Source organism: Rhincodon typus, chromosome 7 (assembly GCF_021869965.1).
Source record: "Rhincodon typus isolate 14 chromosome 7, sRhiTyp1.1, whole genome shotgun sequence".
Taxonomy (NCBI): domain Eukaryota; kingdom Metazoa; phylum Chordata; class Chondrichthyes; order Orectolobiformes; family Rhincodontidae; genus Rhincodon; species Rhincodon typus.
In genome coordinates this window covers 94034717-94059447 of record NC_063338.1, presented here as the reverse complement: position 1 = coordinate 94059447, position 24731 = coordinate 94034717, and the positions used below count along the sequence as shown (strand labels likewise).

Sequence of the window (24731 nt, the reverse complement as noted above, 5' to 3'; positions counted from 1 at the left end):
GGTTACTGTGGGAATGGGGGGGTGGGTTACTGTGGGAAAATGGGGGTGGTTACTGTGGGAAAATGGGGGTGGTTACTGTGGGAATGGGGGAGGAGTGGGTCACCCACCGCAGGGGTGGGGGGGTGCGGTGGGATTACGCGGGGGAGTGGGTGGATCACTCATGGTGGGTATTACTGGGGGAGTTGATCACTGGGGGTGGATCATTACAGGGTGGGTGCATTACCACAGGGAAGGGTGGTGGGGTGGTAGTGGATCACCACACTGAACCCCCCCACCCCCTCTGTTCACAATCATTCATTCGTTCAATCATTCCTGGGAATTTAGGCATCACTGGCTGGGCTAGCAGTATTGCCCCATTCCTAGTTACCCTTGAGAATGTAATGCAGTCCTTGGGGGCAGTGTCATCAGGGAGGGAATTTTGACCCAATTACACTGAAGGAATAGCAATATATTTCCAAGTCAGTGGCTTGGAGGTGGTGGTGTTCCCACGTACCTGCTGCCCCTGTCTTTCTAGACAGAAGTGGTTGCTGGTTCGGAAGGTGCAGCCTGAGGATCTTTGGTGAATTTGTTACTGACTGGGCATCATGCCTGCTGTTGCTGCCTAACATTGATACTTGTTGGGAGAATTTACAATTATGTACATGCCTTCTTTGTTTGCCAAGTTCTGGAGAGGGACTTGAACCCAGAGCTTCTGCCTCAGACACAGGGGACATGACCCATTTCTAGATGACAGAGCTCATGAGTTTAGAAGGTACCATCTAAGGAGCTGTGATAATCTGCAGCATTGCATCTTGTAGAGCAGTGAAGAGAATGAACATTGAAAGTGGCAGATGATATGTTATGCAGCTTTGTTTTGGATGGTGTCAAGATACCAAGTGTTGTTGGAGCTGAACCTGTCAGGCAAGTAGGGAGTGTTCCATCACATTCCTGATTTGTGCTTTGGGCTTAGAAATAGGAGGTGAGCTTTACGCTGTAGAATTCCCAGCCTCTGGTTTAGTTTTTTAGCCACAATATTTATATGGATGATCCAATCAGGTTTTGGTCAATGGTAAGCTCCCCTGAACATTGTTAGTTGGGAATTCAGTGATGATAATGTCCTTTAATGTCAAAGGCAATGATTTGATTCCTGTTCTGTTGGAGATGGCCATTACTGGCACTTGTCTGGAATAAATATTACTTGCCACTTATTAGCCCAAAGCTAGATGATGGGTGGGTATAGGCGATGGCCTAATGGTATTATTGCTAGATTGTTAATCCAGAAACCCAGCTAATGTTCTGGGGACCTGGGTTTGTGTGGCAGATGGTGGAATTTGAATTGAGTAATATTCTGGAAATGACCATGAAACCATTGCTGATTGTCAGGAAAACCCATCTGGTTCACTAATGTCTTTCAGTGAAGGAAATGGTCGTCCTTACCTGGAGTGGCCTACATGTGACTCCAGACACAGCAATGTGGTTGACTGTTACCTGCCTACGGCGCAGTTAGGGATAGGTAATAAATTCTGGTCCAGCCACTGATGCCAATATCTCACAAATGAATTTTAAGAAAAATATTGTCCAGGTTTTTCTGCATTTGGATGCAGATAGCTTCAGTATCTGACGATACATGAAATTTGCTGGTTGTGCAACTATCATTAAATATCCCCCCCTTCTGACATTATGGTGGAGAGAAGGTCATTAATGGAGCAGCTGAACATGGTTGGGCCTAGTACACAACCCTGAGGAACTCCTGGAGCTAAGGTGTTTGGTTTCCAACGGTGTAATGGTCCTGTTCCTGTGCTGTAGTGTTCTGATCACAACCACCGTCCTTTGTGCTAGGTATGACTCCAGCTAGCAGAGAGCTTTCTCGGATTCCCATTGACTTGAGTTTTGCTCGATCTTCTTAATGCCATATTTCGTCAAATGCTGCCTTGATGTCCATAAATAGAAACAGGAGTAGGCCATTCAGTCCCTCAAGCCTGCTCTGTCATTCAATAGAATCATGCTAATCCGACACTCGTCCAACTTCCTGCATTTTCCCTATGACCCTCAATTCCCCGACTCTCCGGCTCCCCTTCAAATAGACGCAAACACTCAACCTATTTAGCCTTTGTTTGTAAGACAATCACTCCATAACAGGGTTCATCCTAATGAACCTTCTTTGAACTGCCCCCAGTGAAAGAATATCTTTCCTTAAATACTGGGGCTTACACAGCTCACAGGGCTCCAGATGTGGTCTCACCAGCATCTTGTACAGTTCATAGAATCGTACTGGGTGGAAACAGGCCCTTCGGCCCAACAAGTCCACACCGACATTCGGAGCATCCCACCCAGACCCATTCCCCTATAACCCACCTAATCTACACATCCCTGAACACTACGGGCAATTTAGCATGGCCAATCCTCCTAGCCTGCACATCTTTGTACTGTGGGAGGAAACCGGAGCACCCGGAGGAAACCTATGCAGACACAGGGAGAATGTGCAAACTCCACACAGACAGTCGCCCGATGGTGGGATTGAACCCAGATCCCTGGTGAGGCAACAGTGCTAACTACTGAGCCACCGTGCTAAGACTTCCCTACTCTATACTCCAAACCAATTGAAATAAAGGCCACTGTTCTGAGGAAGGGTCACTGGACCTGAAACATTAACTCCGATTTCTCTTCACAGATGCTGCCGGACCTGCTGAGCTTTTCAGCAACTTCTGCTTTTGTTTCAACATTCCATTAGCCTTCCTGATTACCAACTGCGCCTGTGTGCAACCTTTCTGTGTATCATGTACAAGTCCCCCCCTCAAGTCCCTTTGTGTTGCTGCTTTCTGCAGTTTTTCTCCATTTAAATAATATTCTGTTCTTTTGTTCTCCCTTCCAAAGTGAACAAAGTCAAGGCCATTTGCTCTGGCCTCCCGTCTGAAATTCAGTGCTTTTGTCCGACATTTTAACACATGTTTGGACAAAAGACAAAACAAAAATTCAGACTAAATAGTCACAAGCCACAGATTATTACAAAAGTTACAACTATAGATTATGCAGGATGACCATTCAAAAACTCAATACCTTATCTTCTCGAAACTTCACTCTAAATTTTTAGAAATATTTAGTACCACATAATTAACCAACTACCATTGCGGCTTGCCTACCATCCTTTCAAAACTTGGAATTGAAGAAAACCTCTGGATGAGAAATTCTTTGGAAATTCAGGGACAATTTTGAAGGGATTTTGCATCTAGGAACATTTAGGTATTCAACCAAGAAAGGTTTCACAACATATCCTCTATCAATTCACAATACTGTAGCAGACTGACTATATGCAAAGTTTGAAAAGTTTCTCAAATTACCTCATGATCATGTTTGCAAAGTATTTGAATATCAGAACATGCTAGTGGCTTCTGTGCAGCGCTGTCTGAGGTCCAAGTCAAACCCCAGTCAAGAGATTGGAGCACAAAACCAGGTTGTTGCATACTGCAGGGAAGTGTTGTCAGGGGTGATGATCTTTAGATGAAAGGATAAACCCAGTGCCATTCGCTGTTGCGGATGGATTCAGCACTATTCAAATAGGAACAGTAGGAATCATGGCTAATTTTCACCTCTCGCACATCGTTTAAACAGATCATAGGCTGACTTATCTTAGATTTGCCTGGAGAAACAACTGTGAAGATAAGAGATAACAAGGTGTACAGCTGGATGAACACAGCAGGCCAAGCAGCATCAGAGGAGCAGGAAAGCTGACATTTTGGGTCTGGACCCTTCACGCTGCCTTTGTGTAGAGAATCTGCAGTGATTGGAACCAGGGCCAAGTGGATCTCATTGACTGTGAGATCTTTGATTGCGGCTGTTAATCTGGGCCAATCAGGGAGCCCTGGCTGACAGATATAAACTGTAGTCTTAGAAGCGCTGTTCCTTCCAGGGACTGGCTTTGAGCCGGCTGGTCAGAGCACATGTAAATAAAGGGTAACTTGGTGACAGGATGCTGGCTTCTGTGCAGTTATTCCATCTGATTGATGAATGAGACTGTCACTCAGTGCTGGAGACCAGTGAGCCTGTCTCTCTCGCCGTTTCTGAAGAAGGGTCCTGACCTGAAATGTCAACTTTCCGGCTCTTCAGATGCTGCCTGGCCTGCTGTGTTCCTCCAGCTCCACACTGTCTTATCTGTTACCCACTTACTATCTCCTTATGAGACCTTGCTGTGGGTGTTTCCTACAGTGACAACACCCTCAGAAATGCTTCACTGCTTGAGGTGATGAAAGGCGCTACGTAAATCCATGCTTTTATTTTTGTATCTAATTGCAACGATGGACTGGAAAATGAAAAGCCAAAAGTTAACTTGAAACAGCAAATTGTCAGGTGGAGGTGAAAGTTTTCAACAACAGTAAAATGTTGGAACTGGTTCTGCAGGTCTTCAAACCACTTTATGTTTATTTTCATTTCAGGGTTGGACCGCCTTACTGATCGTAAGCAAATGTTGTGGGTGCAGTTAGGGCGAGTAATCTGGACCAAGTCTCTTGGATGGGGTAGGAATGAGGAAGTTAGGACTTAGAAAATAAAAAGAAAGACTTGTATTTACTTAGCACCTTTCATGACCACCAGATTCAAACAATTAAGTGCTTTTGATGTACGGTACAGGAATTTCTGTAAGCAAGCTCCCACAAGCAATATTGTGACGAGGACCAAGTAAGTACTTTGTAATGTTGACAAAGGAGACACAAAGAAAATAGCAGCATGAGTGGGCCATTCAGTCCATTGAGCTTGCTCTGTTCTCCAGCATGATCATGGCTGATGCTCCATCTCAACACTGTCCTCCCACTGTTTTCCCATACATAGAAAGATGAAAGAAGAAAGTATTGACTAGGGCACAGAGAAGTTCCCTTCCATTAAGAACATAGAATATAGAACAGTATAGGCCCTTCGGCCCACGATGTTGTGCCGAACTTTTACCCTAAACCTAAGGTCTATCTAACCTCCACCCCTACCTTATACTATCATCCATATGATAGTAATAGCCGCTTAAATGCCCCGAATGAGGCCGACTCTGCTACCCTCTCTGGCAATGCATTCCACGGCCCTACCACTCTCTGAGTAAAGAACCTACTACTGAATGCAGGCCTCTCTCTTTAGGTTCCCTGCAGATTGTTCTTCAACATCCTTTTCCCCAATCAAGCATACTGAGCAATGTAACTGTACCCTTTACATTCCACAGCACTCAACAAATTGACTCCATCCTTCAATACTGTGAGACATCCTCCTTCTCCAGCCATGCACTGCTCTCCTTGCCGCACAAAGCTCCCATTCCTCCTTTTCTAAACACCTTATACCCAGAAAGATGGAATACCCAGTCTGGCCCTTCCCTGAGCCAGGTCACTGTCACCACCACATCATAGCTCCACACTGTAATCTGTGCCTGCAATTCCCCAATCTGATTGACCACACTCCATGCAATGACATTCATGCAGTTGAATTCTGTTTGGGACTTTCTTTCGTGCCAGCTGTATTCCTAAGCATTTTGTGAGGCCTGCTATTCACTTCCAGTGTTTTCTCTTGGATCCTACTTTTCATTGCCCTCTGAAATGGCAAAGCAAGATACTTGGTGCAAATGTAACAACAGCTACGGAATAAATACTGTCCCAGCCAGTGACACCCACAGCTGGGGTGGTGTGTGGGGCTGTGACCCCACTCCAATTCTTCTGAAGACAGCCACATTTGGACTTCTTCTACAGGAAATGAAGCAAGCCTGGAAAACGACCTCTCCCCAGCGATTCCTCTCGTCTGGCTCAGCCACTGTGATTGTTCAGAATAATCATAGATCATAGAATCCCTACAGTGTGGGAATAGGCCCTTTGGCGCAACAAGTCCACACCGACCCTTGGAGCATCCCACCCAGACCCATCCCCCTAATGTACACATCCCTGAATACTACGGGCAATTTAACATGGCCAATCCACCTAGCCTGCACATCTTTGGACTATGGGAAGAAACCAGAGCACCTGGAGGAAACCCACGCAAACATGTGGAGAATGTGCAGACTCCACACAGACAGTCGCCCGAGGGTGGAATCGAACCCAGGTCCCTCATGCTTTGAGGCAGCATCTACATCCGTCTGGGAGCACAGTTAGGACATTGGTTTTAATGTCTTACCTGAAAGATAGCACTTCCAGCAATGCAGCACTTCCTCAGTACTTCACTGGAGTGTCAATTTTGATTTTGTGCTCAGGTCCTGAAATTGTATTTGAATACTCAGCTTTCTGAATAAGGTGAAAGTGCCACCAACTGGGCCATGGCTACCAAAAATGCATCTCAACTGTGCTCACATTTGATTGTGAGTGATTCTTGCTGGTAAAGAATAACTTGACACTTTGCATAAGGGCAGGATTGCACTCTACAGTTAATGTCTATTAATTATGGGATTCCTTTGAGAAACTATGAAAGGCTTTTACTGCTCACAACACCCTGATTCACTCCCTGACAATATCTATGCCAAAGGCAAGAACTCTAACTTGTCCTAATTCCTCATGCCACTTTGTACCAGTTTAGTAAATCTCCAGTCTGGCTGAAGCATTGATATGCTGTCAAAAGTGTGGTGTCCAGAATTGGACACAGTGCTCTAGTTTAGGATAGACCAGTGATTTATAAAGATGCAGAATAACTTTGTCACTTTCATATGCTATGTCTCTATTCAAAAGGCCTAGAAAGCCATAATTTATTAACCACTTGTTTTTGAACTCAATCCAGGGTTGTTTGGTGCTTCGGGTAGATAATAGACAGCATCTGATTTAAAAAATTTCCTTTTCATCATTCAGACTATGAGTGCGAAAGGTTTGAAAGAGGCAGTGCAGAATGCTGCCAAGGAGTTCCTCTCCTTTGTGGATAAAGGGGTGTCCCCCTACCATGGTAAGTGACCATTTTATTTGAATACTTACAGATTATGGCATAATCATGAGGGAGATTTTCATTGACTGCTTCTGAGTTCCAGTTTCAGAATAGCCAGTGTTCTGATCCCAGTTGATGGGTCACATGCCAGAATGAAATCTGGCTTGATAGACCATATGTTTAATTTTTATGGTTGATTACCATTGTTGCTTAGTCACTAAACATTTTCATATGAGGCTGCTGGTGTTCTTTAATGACAGAAATTTATTTAACAAAACAAAAAACAAACCTGACACTAACAGCAAAGCAGTGTTAAAACTGTTTCCCAACACAATCTTTTTAGAGATGCTCAATTCCAGAGAAATTTACCTCCTCTTTTAACTCTCAAACCCTGACTCAGTTTATTTTCCTTGGACTGCAGAGACCGTTTTACCATTCTTTTCCAAGTCCCCTGGCATGAACCTCTCTCAATTCTGATTTCCTAAACATTTTCAGTTCTAAAAACTTGAATAATTTTATACAAGTTCTCCTGGTTTGGAAACTTTATAGACTAGAAACCACTTCTGCTGATGTGACTAGTTCCCTGAACTAAATGCTTGATTATTCTGAACCAACACTTTGATCTTTCTGTTCTGAAGTCAAAAATAAATTTAATGGCTTTTATCTGTTTACTCTGCCCATCATAAACTCAGCAGTCTAATTAGTTAATCCACTAACACTGCAGGGATCTGGTAGGCAGTTGACTGAAGTCACATCCCTTCCTAGAAATGATAAGTTGAAGTCACTCTTCCAAACTGACTTTCTGACCTTTTTAAAATAATGAGCACCTTCACAGGACTACTCAAAATCTATCTCCTTCCATTTCTTTTTTTAAAGTCCAAAATGATAATATATTGTATCACACCAGCAATGATTACTAGAAAACTCTGCGGACATTGCCTAAGATATGTTCATGTTTGATCATTGACAATGCCATCTAAGTTTGCGCAGAACAACTTTCCGAAAGGAATTGATCAAGCACCTGAAGAGAAAACAATTTTGCATGGAACTAAAACAAGTTGCTGGAAAAGTTCAGCAGGTCTGGCAGCATCTGTGAAGAAAATATCAGTTAACATTTCAGGTCTGGTGACCCTTTCTCAGTACAGTTTTTGTTCCTGATTTACAGCATCCACAGTTCTTTCAGTTTTTATTTACAGTTTTGCGTGGCTTGGGGGAAAGGGTAGAACAGTTGACCTACCTGACTTGCCCTCTAAAATAGCCTAGCCAGCCACTCAATTCCAGGGAAATTAGGGGTGGGCAGTATATACTTGTCGTGCTAGCAACGCCTACATCCTGTAAAAGAGTAAATAATTGAAAAATTCCATGGCAGTCGTTAAATAAATGAAGGGTGTTCCTTCTGTTTTTGGACAGCATTCCAGCTTCGTTTGTAAAGGTCATTGTGGTGTGAACAAACTTTCAGAATGAAGCATTTTTTTTCTTTCTCTTTCCATTTCTCTTGATGGCAGGTTATACCAAAAACAGTAGTCATCTTTCTTGCAAGCGCAATTAATATTCCTGGCACCTGACCTTTCTTCCTTTCAGATTGATGGCACTTACTGTATATCCCTTTAGCATTTCATTTAATAATTTCTCTTTCAGTCTTAGGTTTAACTAGCAGAGAACCAAGAGGCATCTGTGGTACAATAACTTTAGTGTGACAGTACTAGAATATTTCTGAAGAGAGAAATGCAATATCAGAGCTTTTCATCTTGCACTCGTCAGGATAAATGCATGAATCCAAATTTCAAACAAACATCACAAGTTAAGTTGCAAGAGAAATGGTGCTGACTTGCCAATTTTGGCAACGTGTCTCTTTCTAGATCATCACCTCATGCTGTCCCATCCTTCCCATGCCATCACTCTCATATAATCCACCCTCGTTTCTACCCATCCTTATGCCAACCCAATCTCATTCAAGACTCTCCATATAATAACTGCACCTCTCATGCCATTCTCCAGCTCCTGCCACCCCCACCCACTTCTGTTGGTCCCACGCATTACATCCACTTGCAAAGTGCTTCACGTTTTATGATCCCGCAATACTTTATGTTCCTAGGGGGTGCCACTTGATTAATTAGAGATATTAAAAGTTGGGTACTGACAGTTGCACATATTAAACCCTTAAACGGACCAAATGAAATGGGCAACAACTTCTTACCATAGATACTTGTGTGAAAGTTGGGTTTAAAGACCAAAGCTGTAGGTAAAAAGCAAGGCGGGATTGGCTTTTTTATGAGTACTATTTTTGAGGCCAGTTCTAAGAAACTGCTAATAATGAATGCAGGAAGTCCCCAGTTTATGAACGCCTGACTTATAAAGACTTGTACTGAGGAGTGCGATCCCATACAAGTGTGTAATTTCAAGGACCTGACGTAGAAACATTTCCTGTGCTTATGAATGGCTGGTTTACATTGTCCTGCATTGTATTTCAAATCAACTTGCAAATGGATTCAGGAATGGAATACTTTAGTTCTGAAGAAATGTCACACTGGACTTGAACAGTTCCATAGTTCCGAACTTGTTATTGCTGATAATGACACTGACAGTGGCTAGGCCTGTATCCCGTGGAGTTTACAAGAGTCAAAGCTGACTTAATTCAAACAGATAAGATCCTGAGAGGACCTGGAGTCATAGAGATGTAGAGCATGGAAACAGACCATTTGGTCCAACTCTTCCATGCGGATCAATGATCCTAAATTAATCTAATCCCATTTGCCAGCATTTGGCCTATATCCTTCTAGACCCTTTCTGCTCATATACAGATCCAAATGCTTTTTAAATGTTGTAATTGTAGTAGCCTCCAGGACTTCCTCTGGCAGTTCATTGCATACAAGCACTACCTTCTGCATGAAAAAGTTGTCCTTAGGTCCCTTTTAAATCTTTCTCCTCTCACCTTAAGCCTATGCCCTCTAGTTTTGGACTCCCCTACCCTGGAGAAAAGACCTTGACTATTCGCCTTATTCATATCTCTCATGATTTTATGAACTTCCATAAGGTCACCCCTCCGACACTCCAGGGAAAATAGCCCCAGCCTGTTCAGCCCGTCCCTATAGCTTAAACCCTCCAATCCCGGCACCATCCTAATATATCTTTCCTGCACCCTTTCAAGTTTCACAACATCCTTCCTATAGCAGGGAGACCAGAATTGATTGCAGTATATCCCAGGTGGATGTTGATGCTTCCTCTTCTGCGAAAATCTAGAACGAGGGGCCACGGTTTAAAAATAAGGGGTCATCCATTTAAGAGATGAGGAAACGTTTTTTTCTGTTGGGATTTTGAGTCTTCAGGATTCCCTTCCATAAAAGGCAGTGGATGCAGAAGCTTCAGATATTTTGTAAGTTAGAGATAGATTCTTGATTACCACAGGGATGAAAGATTATAGAGGATATGCAAGAAAATAGAGTTATTATTCAAATCGGAACAATCATGATCTAATTGAATGGCGGATCAGGCTCAAAGGGCCATATGGCCTATTGTTGTTCTTTGTGTGATTGACTTGGTTGTTGCTGGCCATGGTACTGAATTTAGCTGAAAAGTATAAATCTAGCCTATCTGATTCTGATGGTTTAAATGAGAACAGAGCAGTTGTGGAAACGATTCTTACTCTGTCCCTGCCAATCCTGCTTCCAAAACAAGCACATGGTAAAAGCAAGGACATTTCTGAAGAAATTTCACAGGGTCGTGTCCTGGAGCCAACCATCTTCAGCTATTTGAAAAACTGTTTTCCCTCAATCATCCCTTTACTTTCAATACCCTTGAAACACCCACTATTAACGTCCTGGGGCATACTATTGACCAGAAAGTAACTGGACTAACCCTGTAAACACAGTGGCTACAAGTAGGTCGGAAGATAAGAATTCTGCAGTGACCAATTCACTTCCTGTTTCCCCAAAACCTGTCAACTATTCAAAAGGCACAAGTCAGGAGTGATAGAATATTCTCCACTTGCCTGAATAGTTGCTGCTCCAACAACACTCCAGTAACTTGGCACCATCCAGGACAAAAACACCTGATTGGCACTTTATTCACTGCCTTCAATATTCATTTCATTCTCTACCAATGCACAGTGGCAGCAGTGTGTACCATCTACAAGATGCATTGCAGCAACTCGTCAAGGCTTTTTCAATAGCACCTGCTGAACACAGGACGGCTAGCATCTAGAAAGACAATGGTTGCATATACGTGGGAATGCTAGCACCTGCAAATTTTCCACCAAGTTACACACCATCTGAATTGGAATTATATTGTCGTTCCTTCACCGTTGCTGGGTCAAAGTCCTGAAGCTTCCTCCCTAATTACACTATGGGTATACCTACATGATGTGGACTGAAGCACTTGACGAAGGAGACTGAAATGCATCTTGTAGCTAATACACACCGCTGCTACTGTCAGTGGAAGAAGTGCATGTGTGTGGATCTGGTGCAAATCAAGTGGCGGCTTGGTCCCAAACGGTATCAAGCTTCTTGAATGTTACTGGAGTTCACTCATCTGGACAAATGAGGAGAGTTCTATCACTCTATGCCTTGTAAGTGTGGTCAGGCTTTGGGGAGCCGGGAGGTGAGTTACTTGTTGCACTAGCTTCTGATCTGTCTTTGTAGCTACATAATATGGTCCAGTTCAATTTCTGGTCAATGGTAATGTTGATATTAGGTAACTCATTGATGACAGTGATGAATGTAAAAGGACACTGGTTACACTGCCTCTTATTGGAGATGGTCAATGTCTTGCACTTGTATGGCGTGTGATTTGCTTGCTGTTGTTCAGGTATTACTGCATTAAGCATTGTACTTCTTCAGTATCTGCGGAGTCGTGAATGGTGCTGACAGTTGTGCAGTCATCAACAAAGATCCCCATGTCTAACTCTATGATGGAGGGAAGCACCTGAAAATGGTTAGACTTAGGGCATTACTCTGGGAACTCCTGCACCGATGCCCTGAGGTTGAGATGGTTGATTTCCAACAACCACAACCATTTAACCTATGTGCCAGGTATGCTTCCAACCTGTGAAGAGTTTTCCCTGATTCCCATTGATTCCAGTTTTACTAGGGTTCTTTAATGCCACACATTGTCAAATACTGCCTTAATGTCAAGTGCTGTCACTCTCACCTCACCTCCTAGAGTTCAGTTCTTTTTCTGTTTTGCATGAATATTGTACTGGTGTCAGGAGTCAAGTGACCTGGTAGAATCCAAATTGGGCATCAGCAGGTTATTCCTTTGCAAGTACCACTTGATAGCGGTGTTGATGACGTATTCCCACCACGGGGAGGTGATGGCCTAGTTATATTATCGGTGGACTGTTAATCCAGAGAATGTTCTGGGGACCCGGGTTCAAATCCCACCATGGCAGATGGTGGAATTTGGATTCAATAAATACCTGGAATTTAGAGCCTAATGATGCCCATGAATCCATTGTCAATTGTTGGAAAAACCCATCTAGTTCACTAATGCCCTTTAGGGAAGGAAACTGCCATCCTTACCTGGTCAGGCCTACATTTGACTCCAGACCCACAACAAATGTGTTTGACTCTTAACTGCCCTCTGGGCAATAGATGCTGCCTAGCTGGTGACGCCCTCATCCCATGAATGAATAAAGAAAAAAAATTCTATTACTTAATTAATGATTAAGAGTAGACTGATGGGGCAGGAATTGGCAAAGTTGGATTTGTTCTGCTTTTTACGCACAGACATACTTATGTAATGTTCCCTATTAGAATAATAGAACATATACAACATAGAACAGAACAGCACAGTACAGGCCCTTCGGCCCACGATGTTGTGCCGAACTTTTATCCTAAACCTAAGGTCTATCTAACCTCCACCCCTACCTTATACTATCATCCATATGCCTATCTAATAGCAGCTTAAATGCCCCTAATGAGGCTGACTCCACTACCCTCTCCGGCAATGCATTCCACGCCCCTACCACTCTGAGTAAAGAACCTACCTCTGACGTCTCCCCTGTATCTACCTCCACTCACTTTAAAACTATGCCCCCTCATAATAGCTACCTCTACCCTAGGAAAAAGTCTCTGGCTGTCCACTCTATCTATACCTCTGATAATTTTGTACACCTGTATGAAGTCACCTATCATCCTTCGTCGCTCTAAAGAGAGAAGCTCTAGCTCTCTCTACCTTTCCTCGTGAGACCTTCCCTCCATTCCAGGCAACATCCTGGTAAATCTCCTCTGTACCTTTTCCAACGCTTCCACATCTTTACTGTAATGAGGCGACCAGAACTGGACACAATACTCCAAGTGTGGCCGAACCAGGCTTTTGTATAGCTGGAGCATAACTTCACGGCTCTTGAACTCAATCCCTCTATTAATGAAAGCTAACACACCATACGCCTTCTTAACAACTCTATCCACCTGGGTGGCAGCTTTCAGGGAACTGTGGACATGAACCCCGAGATCCCTCTGCTCCTCTACACTGCCAGGAATTTTTCTGTTAACCCTGTATTCTGCTTTCAAGTTTGTCCTTCCAAAATGAATCACCTCACACTTTTCAGCGTTAAACTCTGTAATTGTCCAGACAATCCCAATGTTGTAGCTGTTCTGGAACAGATGGACCAGGGCCAAGGCTGGTTATGGAACACAAGTCATATGTACAATTCCTGGAATCTTGTCAGAGCCCATAGCCTTTGCAGTGTCCAGTGCCTTCAGCCAATTTTTGATATCCTGTGTACTGAATTCAATTGGTTGAAGACTGGCATCTGTGATGCTGAGGACATGGTGATGGAGGGTTGCTTTTCAGACTTAGAGTCCTGTGACCAGTGGTGTGCCAAAGGATTAGTGCTGGGTCCATTGCTTTTTGTCAGTTGTATAAATAAATTGGATGTGAATATATGAGGTATGGTTAGTGAGTTTGCAGATGACACTAAAATTGGAGGTGTAGTGGACAGCGAAGAAAGTTACCTCAGGGTACAGTGAGATCTTGATCAGATGGGCCGATGGGCTGAGGAGTGGCAGATGAAATTTAATTTTGATACATGTGAGGTACTACATTTTGGAAAGGCGAATCAAGGCAGGACTTATACACTTAATGGTAAGGTCCTGGGGAGTGTTGCTGAGCAAATAGACCTTGGAGTGCAGGTTCATAGTTTATTGAAAATGGTAGGTAGGATAGTGAAGAAAGCATTTGGTATGCTTGCCTTTGTTGGTCAGCACATTGAGTATAGGAGTTGAGAGGCTCCCAATACTTTTGGAGTATTGCGTGCAATTCTGGTCGGCCTCCTATAGGAAGGATGTAGTGCAATTAGAAAGGGTTTAGAAAAGAATTATGAAGATGTTGCCTGGGTTGGAGGGTTTGAGCTATAGGGATAGGCTGAATAGGCTGGGGCTATTTTCCCTGGAGTGTCAGAGGCTGAGGGGTGACCTTATAGAGGTTTATAAAATCATGAGGGGCATGGATAGGGTAAATAGACAAGGTCTTTTCCCTGGGTTGGCGGGGGTCCAAAACTAGACGGCACAGGTTTAAGGTGAGAGGGGAAACATATAAAAGGGACCTAAGGAGAAACCTTTTCACGCAGAGGATGGTGCGTGTATGGAATGAGTTGCCAGAGGAAGTGGTGGAGGCTGGTACAATTACAACATTTAAAAGGCATCTGGATGGGGATATGAATAGGAAGGGCTCAGAGGGATATGGGCCAAATGCTGGCAAATGGGACTAGAATTATTTAGGATATCTGGTCAGCATGGACGGGTTGGACTGAAGGGTCTGTTCCCGTGCTGTATGTCTCTATGACTCCGACCTCAGGAGGAGGCTGAGATAAATCATCCATTCATCACTTCTAGCTGAAGGTGGATGCAATCGCTTGTCTTTTGCACTAATGGTCTGAGCTCTTCCATCATTGACAGCAGGGATATCTCATTGTATTATGGAGTGGCTTTATGGGCAGTGTAGCCTACTCTTACTCCCATGGTCTTTTGGAACCTGGCCTCATAACTTTTACTCTTGGTACCATTTGGAATCTCTGCATTTCTACAGTCAAAAGTCAATGTATCCTCCCTGGGATGTGACCAGTTTTGGCTAATGAGAATTTTTATAACTTGTACCTTCTGCATACCAGCCCCCGTAAGTCAAGGTCACTATCCTACAATTATTTTTTGTACCTGTTCATTAGCTTTTGACACCGGACTAATGTCAGACATGAAGGATTGAAACTTGAGGAAATGACAGTGAGCAGAAGCTGTGGAATCATATCTGTGCACCTTCCAGATCGATGGGGGGAGAAAATAGAGAGAGTAAAAGTTTTGATCTGAAGCAGTGTCTTTGTGAAATGTGTTTGGCCAAATCGTGCCAGTGCACATAATCACTTGTTGATGGTGTTAGGACGGCGGTGCTGTGTATCTCTTCGCCATCCCTTGTTGAAACTGCAGCCAAAACACTCATTCCTTGTCCCTTAAAATTGTATCCAGCTGGTGGAAAATGAAGTGCATAGAGCTGTAGATCCCACTTAAGGTAAGAGCCTTCTTCAAAAGCCATTAATGGAGCTCCTTTTATGACTGATTGCTACTTTAGAACCTGTGCCTTTGAAATCACTCATCACCACAGAATATTTTGAAGCTGTTGATTGTAGTGTCCATATTGTGCAATAGTCTTTTCCAGGCTGCTGCAATCTCTCCCAACCTTTGTTCCCCTTGATGAAGCTGATTAAAAGCAACTCGGACAATATGATGAGTCTGTTGGGCCATTCAATATTCATTTTATTTAGTTTCTCTGCCCTTATAATTTTGAACCCTTCCTTAAAGGGTTGTTCCTTGTTCTGGTGAGGTTCCCAGCCATTTGACTTGTACAGTAATGGTCACCATTGTTGACATGTTTTATTCACTCATGCTGCGGACGTCACTGGCTCATTCCTCGTCCCTTGATACCATTGAGAAGGTGGTGGAGAGCTGCCTTTTTTAATCACTGAATTCCATTTGGTGTACACGCACCTACAATGTCATTAGGGCCAGAGTTCAAAGATTTTAACCCAGCGACAGTGAATTAGCAGTGTAGAACTTGCACACAGTCATAGAGATGTATAGCATGAAAACAAACCCTTCAGACTAACTCGTCCATGCCGACTAGATATCCTAAATAAACCTAGTCCCATTTGTCAGCATGTGGCCCATATCCCTCTAAACCCTTCCTATTCATATCCCCATCCAGATGCCTTTTAAATGTTGTAATTGTACCAGCTTCCACCACTTCCTCTGGCAACTCATTCCATAGACGCACCACCCTCAGTGTGAAAAAGCTGCCCCTTAGGTCCCTTTTAAATCTTTCCCCTCTCAGCCTAACCTATGCCCTCTAGTTTTGGACTCTCCTACCCTGGGAAAATGACCTTGTCTATTTACCTTATCCATGCCCCTCATGGTTTTATAAACCTCTGATGCTCCAGGGAAAATGGCTCCAGCCTTTTTAGCCTCTCCCTTTGGTCCAACCCTTGGTGGTGGTGTTTGCAGGTAGTGGTGTTCCCAGGTATCTGCTGGCCTTGTCCTTCTAGATGACGATGATTGTGGGTTTGGAATTTGCTATCTACGGAGCCTTGGTGATTTTCTGCAGTGCATCTTGCAAATGGTACACACTGAGCATTCGTGGTGGAGGGGGGCAGATGTTTGTGGATGTGGTGCCAATCAAGCCCGTTGGTATTTAACCACAAATATTGTTGTAAAAACCCACTTGGCTCACTAATGTCCTTTAGGGAAGGAAATCTGCCGTCTTTACCTGGTCTGGCCTACATAAAACCTACACCAATGTGATTGACACTTTAAAAACCCTCTGAATTGGCCAAGCAAACCACTCATTTGTTCTGTAGGTTCAAGGTGGCAAAATTAGGGATGGGTAATACTCACCAGTGACATGCCTGCATCCTGTGAATGAATAAAAAGAAGTGGAGTTCGAGTGCAGATCAGCCGTGAGTGGTTCCAAATGGAGACTGAACGGCCTTCTCTTGTTTCTACTGTCTCAATGTTCCTAGACCAGGGTTCTCAAAGATCTCACTACTCTGAATGATCAAGAACGTACCCCGTTAGGTGATGTTTTTCCATATTAAGCTGATCTGGTTGAATGATCAGTTCATTGCTTTCTTGTTGCAGTTGTTGAAGAGTGCAAGCGACGACTTTGTTCAGCTGGCTTCCAGGAACTAAAGGAGGTTGACCACTGGGACCTGAAACCTTCCAACAAGGTGAGTGGACAGGTGGGAGCATGCAGCCTAGGCAACTACCTTCCTCAGGAATTTCCACTAAAAACAATGACAGACATAATCCTGAGAAGGGTCTAGGCCCGAAACATCAGCTTTCCTGCTCCTCTGATGCTGCTTGGCCTGCTGTGTTCATCCAGCTCTACACCGTGTTATCACAGACGTGATCCTACTGCCTGATGAACAGTGTGCTTTCAGAATTATAGTACTTGTATAGAAATAAACGAGAATTACAACACAGGAACAGACCCTTCAGTCCAAACAGTGCGTGCTAGTCTTTAGTCTTCTCCCCCAACCCCACCCCAGCCTGAACCTAAGTGTTGATTCAAAAGTGATTTTTATTTTGCTCCCTGGACGTTTTGACTCTGTGGCTGGTGTACAGCTTTACAAGCTGAAGGCAACCTTCAGGCAGCCTGTTTTTCAACAGACAGCCCAGCTGTTTGACTGAAATTTATTGGCATTGATCACTTGGTCCCAAACAGCACTCATCATTTAATCTTGCAAATTCTCTTTTGGCTTTCAGAAAATCCAGCACTTTCTATGAATTATGGGAAATACCTTTAATCGTTACTGGAGTCTCTTCTTAGCATCTGCTCTATGAATTAATTGCATCCAACAATAAAATCATAAAATGGTAAAGCAAAGGAGAAGGCCAATCAGTCCATCATGTCTGTGCAAGCATTATACTGAAGTAATCCAATCAGTTTGACTTTCCTGCACTTTTGCCATTCGTTGATATTTCCTTTCCCTCCAAACATTTATCCAGTTCTCTTTCAAATGTAACTGTTGAATATGCTTCCGTTACCCTTTCAGACAGTGCATTCCAGATCACAGCTCGCAGTGCCTAAAACAAAACGCAGCTGTAGTCCAGTCAGTTTAACCTCGGTAGTGGGGAAGTTTCTGGACATGACAATTCAGGACAAAAGGAATAGTCACGTGGGTGAATGACAGTTCATTCAGGAAAATCAGGCATGGATTAATGAGGGCAAATTGTGTTTAAGGACATAAGAACTAGGAGCTGGAGTAGGCAGTTCACCTTCTAGCCATTTGATATGATCATGGCTGACCTCAGTTCAGCCTCAGCTCCACTTTTTTGCCCACTGTCTGTAACCCGTTAACCCATCGCTAATTAAAAATGGGCCTATCTCCTCAAATTTATTCACTGACCCAACATCCATTGCACTCTGGGGTGACAAATTCCACAGATTCACAACCCTTTGAGATACATAATGCCCCCTCATCTGTTTTAAACCTATCCCCACAACTTGCTTGAGTTATGCATTTCCATAATGTCCTAAGTGCAGTGTTGCACAAGACTTGAGGAAAATTAAAGCTCATGTCATTCAAGAGACAGGACCAACATTGAGACCAAATTAACTGTGTGGTTAATGGTTGTTTTTTGGACTGGAGGAAGGTTTGAAGTGCAGTTCCCCAGGGGTCATTGCTGGGACCTCATGAATATGAATATGAATAATCTGGATCTTGATGTAGGAGGCACATTTTCAAAGTTTGCAGTCAATACAAAACTTGGAAATACTGTAACTGAGGAAGATTGTGAGGACAATAATGTAGAACTTCAAAAAGACATTGGTTAGTTGACTGGGTGGTTAGGTGGTAGATAAAATTTAACGCAGTGTATGGTGAAGTGTGTCATTTGGGTAGAAAAGGCAATAGGGTATAGGAGCAGAACAACTTGGGTATATATGTGCATAAATTATTGCAGATGGCAGGACAGGTTGAGACAGTGGTTCATAAAGCATGCACTATGCTAGGTTTTATAAAAGGGCATAGAGGGCAAGAACAAGGAGGTTATGTTGAACTTGTATGAAATGCTGGTGTGGCCTCAAGACAACTGTTGTATTGGTTCTGGAAGCCACACTTTAGGAAGGACATGAAAGCAATAAGACGATATAAAAAGATGAATATGACTGCTGGGATGAGAAACATCAGTTGCATGGATAGATTGGAGAATTGGAACCATTCTTTTTGGAGTAGGCTGAGAGGAGATTTGATCGAGGTGTTCCAAATCACACAGTGAGTAGTTAGAGTCTGGAATGCAATGCCTGAGAGTGCAGTGGAGACAGATTCATTTGTGGTGTTCAAGAGAGAATTAGATTATTAACTGAAATGGAAGAATATTTGGGATAAGGGGAAGAAAATGGTCGAGTGTCACTAGGTGAGTTGCTTATTCAGAAGGCCAGTGCAGACGCTATAGGAATTCATAGGAACAGAAGGCCATTCAGCCCCTCAAGTTGCTGTGCCATTCGCTAAGATCATGGCTGATCTGTGGACCAACTTCACATGCCTGCCTTGAGCCTATATCCCTTGATAACCTTTGCTTAATAAAAAATTATCCCTCTTGGATTTAAGTTTAATAATTGAATTAGCATTGACCGTCATTTGAGGAAGAGAGTTCCAAACCTCCACTGCCCTTTGCGTGAAGAATTGCTTTCTAACATGTCCCCTGAATGGCCTGGCCCTGATTCTTAGATTATGACCCCTGGTTCTAGAATCTTCAACCAGTGGAAATAGGTTATCTTTACCTACCCTGTCTTTCCCTGTTAATATCCTGATGACCTTAATTAGATCACCCTTTAACCTTATAAATCCTACAGAATAAAGGGCTAATTTGTCCTCATGATTTAACCCCGGATGTCCAGTTATCATTCTTGTGAACCTGTTTTAAACTCCCTCCGAGGCCTAGGTATCCTTCCTGAAGTGTGGTACTCAGATCTGTTCACTTGTACTCTTAAGTGGGACCTAACAAGGGTTTTGTATAACTACACCATAACATCTGCATCCTTATACTCCAGCCCTTTAGATATAAACACCAGCATTCCATTGGCCTTCTGGACTATTTTCTGCACCTGTTTGTGGCATTTTAAATAGCTATACAGAAAATCCCCAAATCTTATGCCACATTAATTGGCTAATTCTGTGCTTTGCCATTCTATGATTTGATGTAGTTTTGGTTATTTTGCCAATCATCTTAAAACCGTATCCTTTGATTACTGACCCTCCCACCTCTGGAAACCTTTTTCCTTTATTTATTTTGTCAAACCATTTGTGATTTTTTAACTCTTTTATTAAATATTTTGAAAATCTCCCCCTGCTTTAAGGAAAATAATCTTAGCTTCTCCTGTCTCTCTCTCTCTCTCTTTAACTGTAGTTCATCATCCTTGGTGTCAATTTCCCCTGCAAGGTTGTTTTAAAGTGTAGTCCAGTATTGGGCAAAAAATTCCAGTTGAGGCTAAGCAATGTTTTCTAAAGGTTTAACAAAAGAGCCTTGCATATGTACCCTATGCCTTTATAAAGGACCTTGTGTGTTTTTGTTAAAAACCACCTTTCAACAGTCTTGCCTTCTTCAAAGGCTTTTGTATATACACCCACAGGTAGGTATTCCTCTTCCCTTCTTCCTATTAAAATTGCACCAATTGGTTGACATTGCCACTGCCCATTCTTCTTGTCAAGACGTAAATTCTCACTTCTTTGATCTGTCACACTTCTGCCCATGTTTCCAGTCTGTCTGTGTGAAATCCATCTTTGTCATTGTGCACTACATCTCCACTTTCATATCATCTGCAAACTTTCAAATGATGACTGTATACCTAACTCCAAGGTACTTCGAAAAGTGTAGCAGCCCAAAAACTTGAGTTGGACGTCTCCACTGTATACTACCCTCCATCCAAAACAATCGTTCACCACAATTCCCTGTTTTCTGGCCTTTTGCCACTTTTTCATTCATGCTGCTATTTTCGCTTTCATCCTGTGGGCTTTGACTCCGTTCTCTATTATCAAATGCCTTATGAATGTTCAGATATACGACATTAACCACAGTACCGTCATCCATTCCATAGAGGGGAAGTATGAGGCTTTTTCCCAGGGTGGAGGGGTCAATTACTAGGAGATACCGGTTCAGTGTGGAGGGGAGAGGGGGATGTTTAAAAGACATGTGCAAGGCAAGTTTTTAACACAAAGGGTGGTGAGTGTCTGGAACGTGCTGCCAGAGAAGGTGGTGGAAGCAGACACAATAGCTGCATTCAAGAAGCCGCAGGACGAATACATGAAGAAGAAGGGAATTGAGGGATACGGACCCTGTAAAGTGACACAGTTTTAGTATGAAAGAGCAAAATGTGTCGGCGCAGGCTTGGAGGGCCGAAGGGCTTGTTCCTGTGCTGTATTGTTCTTTGTTCTTACCCCTCAGTTACTTCATCCAAGAATTCTGAGTCCCTTAAATTTTGCTGGTAACTCAAAATAAAATTGTTAAGCGCACTCCACAGATTACTGACTGAACTCTGTGTAATTCCTCTTTGCTTTATTCAGTATTACATGACAAGGAACTACTCTACAATAATTGCCTTTGCAGTGGGAGCCAAGTACACACCAGGGAATGGATTTAGCATGATTGGAGCTCACACAGACAGCCCCTGCCTACGGGTAAGTATGGAATATCACCCGACATGGTTCTGGTACTGTAGGTAGGGCAGGCGAGAAAATCCAAGGGATGGGAATCCTGCTGGGTACAGCACATGTAATATGAAGCGAATGTAATTCACCGTGCTCTGTGAGCGCTGTTGATCTTGGAGGGGAAGTGAATGGTTTTAATGGGCAGTGTAAGAAAACAACATCATTTACTAGGTACTTTCCCATAATACGTCTGGCAGATAATTGAGGGAGTGAATAAAACTGGAGAATGGATACAAGGTTGTGCTGTCAGGGGAGAGCTGTCATTCCTCCAAGATAGGCGCACGCTCTCCAAACAAACCAACTTCATACCATTATGGACAGAAAGGGATTGGCTAAAATCTTGAATGGTAGAGAAATCGCTGGAAAGAAAGACCTGTTGCTGACAATTCTTGTCTTGTGCTTACCAGGGCAAAGTCAAAAATGCCAAATTTCACATAATCCCAATTCAAATAATCCCAACGTTTTATGCTACATTGGGATTATTTGGAGATGATAGTATTATTTAGTTGGCAAATTGACTCTGACTGAAGTGTTGTGATGGAGTAAACAATGAAGAGCTACAGGTTCACCACGCTCCCAGGTAATTCACAAAAGGCTTGAACATGACCCTTTTGTTTGTAGAGAATGGGTCCCTGTGTCTGAACGTATGTGACTTCTAGTAAGTGCAAGTGAACCACATTACAAGCTGAGCTTTCACACCTGATGCGAAATTTAGTATTCTTGCATTCGTCCTGATGAATGAGAGACAAAAACCTTGGGCTTACATATCTTTCTTCTCAACAGTGTTCAAGTTCTATACTGTCAAACAATTATTTAGAAGAAAATAAATGTCAGGCCTATGGGAAGGAGAATTTGTTTCAGAGAAGAGGACTGTAGGAAGCAGTGCTTATTTTTGGTACCGACCTGTTTGGAAAACTACCTTTCAATTTCCATTTCTGTTTCTGTCTGCCCCTGTCCCACCCAAGGCCACTCGATTTCCTCTTTCTAAATTGTCCCTTATCTTATTTTATGTATATCTGCTTACCAAGGTGAGGGATGTCAGTGATGAGAGTGAAATACTTTTCCTCACTTGTTGTAACCAAAGCTTGTGTTGACTGCTCCTAGGGCAGGTGTGATGAGGGTTAAGATACAGTGTAATGTTTTGTAACTGCTGCCTGACCGAACTAACCCTAGCATTAGAGAACTGTGCCCAATAATACCACTGAAACACCAGAGCTGATACTGTTGAAGAAAGAACTTAGATTATGACAATGATAACTTGCATCGGTTCATTCTTATCTATCTAATAATAGCCAGAGAATCTCTTGCAGTGCCCTCTTTAACTGCTCTTGCACATTGCTTCAGGTGTTCTCCTCTTTATGGGTGGCCGTTTGCAACATTGGTCGAAGGCACAGTGTCTGTTTTCTGCATGTAGACTGACAACTTGCAGCTTTTTTAAAAACTCTCCTGGGAAGTGGGTGTTGCTGGCTTGGCTAGCATTTATTGCCCATTCCTACGTAGCTGTCCTTGAGAAGGTGTTGGTGAGCTGCCTTCTTGAACCGCTGCAGTCCCTGTGCTGTAGGTAGACCCACAGTGCCATTAGGGAGGGAATTCCAGGATTTTGACCCAGTGACAGTGAAGGAACAAGGATATATTTCCATGTCAGGATGATGCAGGGCTTGGAAGGGAACTTGAAGGGGATGGTGTTCCCACGTATCTGCTGCCCTTGTCCTTCTAGATGGAGAGGTCTTCAGTTTGTACAGTACTGTCTGAGTATCTTTGGTGCATCTCTGCAGTGCATCTCGTAGATAGTATACACTGCTGCTACTGAGTGTCACTGGTGGAGGAAATGGATACTTGTGGACATGGTGCGACTCAAAATGGGCTGCTTTTCCATAACAGTATCAAGCTTCTTTAGTGTTGTTGGAGCTGCACCCATCCAGGCAAGTGGGGAATATTCCATCACACCCCTGAGCTGTGCTTTGTAGATGGTGGACAGGCTTTGGGGAGTCGAGGTGAGTTACTTATCACAGTGTTTCTAGCCTCTGAGCTGCTCTTGTAGCCACTGTATTTACCTGGTGAATCCAGTTGAGTTTCTAGTCAATGGTAATCCCCAGGGCTAGCAGCAATGGTAACACCATTGAATGTCAAGGAGTGATAGTTAATGTTCTTTCTTATTGGTGAAGGTCATTGACTGGCTTTTGTGAGGCGTGAATGTTTTGCCAAGTATCAGCCCAAGCCTGGATATTGTCCAGATCTTGTTGCATTTGAACAGGCGCTGCTTCAGTATCTGAGGAATCGCTGATGGTGCTGAACATTGTGCAATCATCGGCGAACATCCTCACTTCTCTCCTCATGATGAAGGGAGGGTCATTGATGAAGCGTTTGAGGATGGTTGGGCCTAGGACATTACCCTGAGGAACTCCTGCAGAGATGTCCTGGATTTGAGATGACTGACCTCCAACAGCCACAACCATCTTCCAATGTATCAGGTGTGACTCCAACCTGATTCCTTTTGATTCCAGTTTTGCGAGGGCTCCTTGATGCCAGACTCAGTTTACTGCAGTCTTGATGTCAAGGGCTGTCTCGCTCACCTCACCTCTGGAATTCAGTTCTTTTCTCAATGTTTGAACCAAGGCTGTAATGAGATCAGGAGCTGAGTGGCCCTGGCGGAACACAAACTGGGTGTCACTGAGCAGGTTAATGCTGAGGAGGTGCTGTTTGATAGCGCTGTTGATGACACCTTCCATCACTTCATTGATGATCGAGAGTAGACTGATGGTGCGGTAATTGGCTGGGTTGGATTTGTCCTGCTTTTTATGTACAGGACAAACACGGTCAATTTTCCACATGGTTAGATAGATGCCAGTGTTTTAACTGTATTGGAGCAGCTTGGCTAGAGGAGCAGCAAGTTCTGGAGCACAAGTCTTTAGTACTATTACTGGAATTTTGTCACAGCTCACAGCTTTTGCAGTATCCAGTGCCTCTAATCATTTCTTGCCATCACATGGAGTGAATCAAATTGGCTGAAGACTAGCAGTGCTGGGGACCACTGGAGGAGACCGAGGTGGATCATCCACTCAACACTTCCGGCTGAAGACAGCTGTCCTTCACCATCGCCCATCTCGACTCCTCCACTGACAACAAGGTGCAGAGCTGGATGAACACAGCAGGCCAAGCAGCACCATAGGAGCAGAAAGGCTGACGTTTCGGGCCT

The 24731-nt window shown here is 43.4% G+C and overlaps 1 protein-coding gene across 2 annotated transcripts in view; it reads left to right on the top strand.

Moving 5' to 3' along the window:
* Window positions 1-214: 214 nt before the first annotated feature.
* LOC109925037 (aspartyl aminopeptidase) overlaps window positions 215-24731 on the top strand; it is a 39295-nt gene continuing 14778 nt past the window's right edge. The window contains exons 1-4 of one of the 2 annotated variants that reach the window (XM_048599323.1): window positions 215-1818; window positions 6774-6864; window positions 16965-17053; window positions 21392-21505. In XM_048599323.1, coding sequence (XP_048455280.1) covers window positions 6777-6864; window positions 16965-17053; window positions 21392-21505 — 291 coding nt within the window. In that variant the 5' untranslated portion in view covers window positions 215-1818; window positions 6774-6776. The remainder of the gene's footprint in view (window positions 1819-6773; window positions 6865-16964; window positions 17054-21391; window positions 21506-24731) is intronic. The other variant, XM_048599322.1, reaches the window with a different exon arrangement.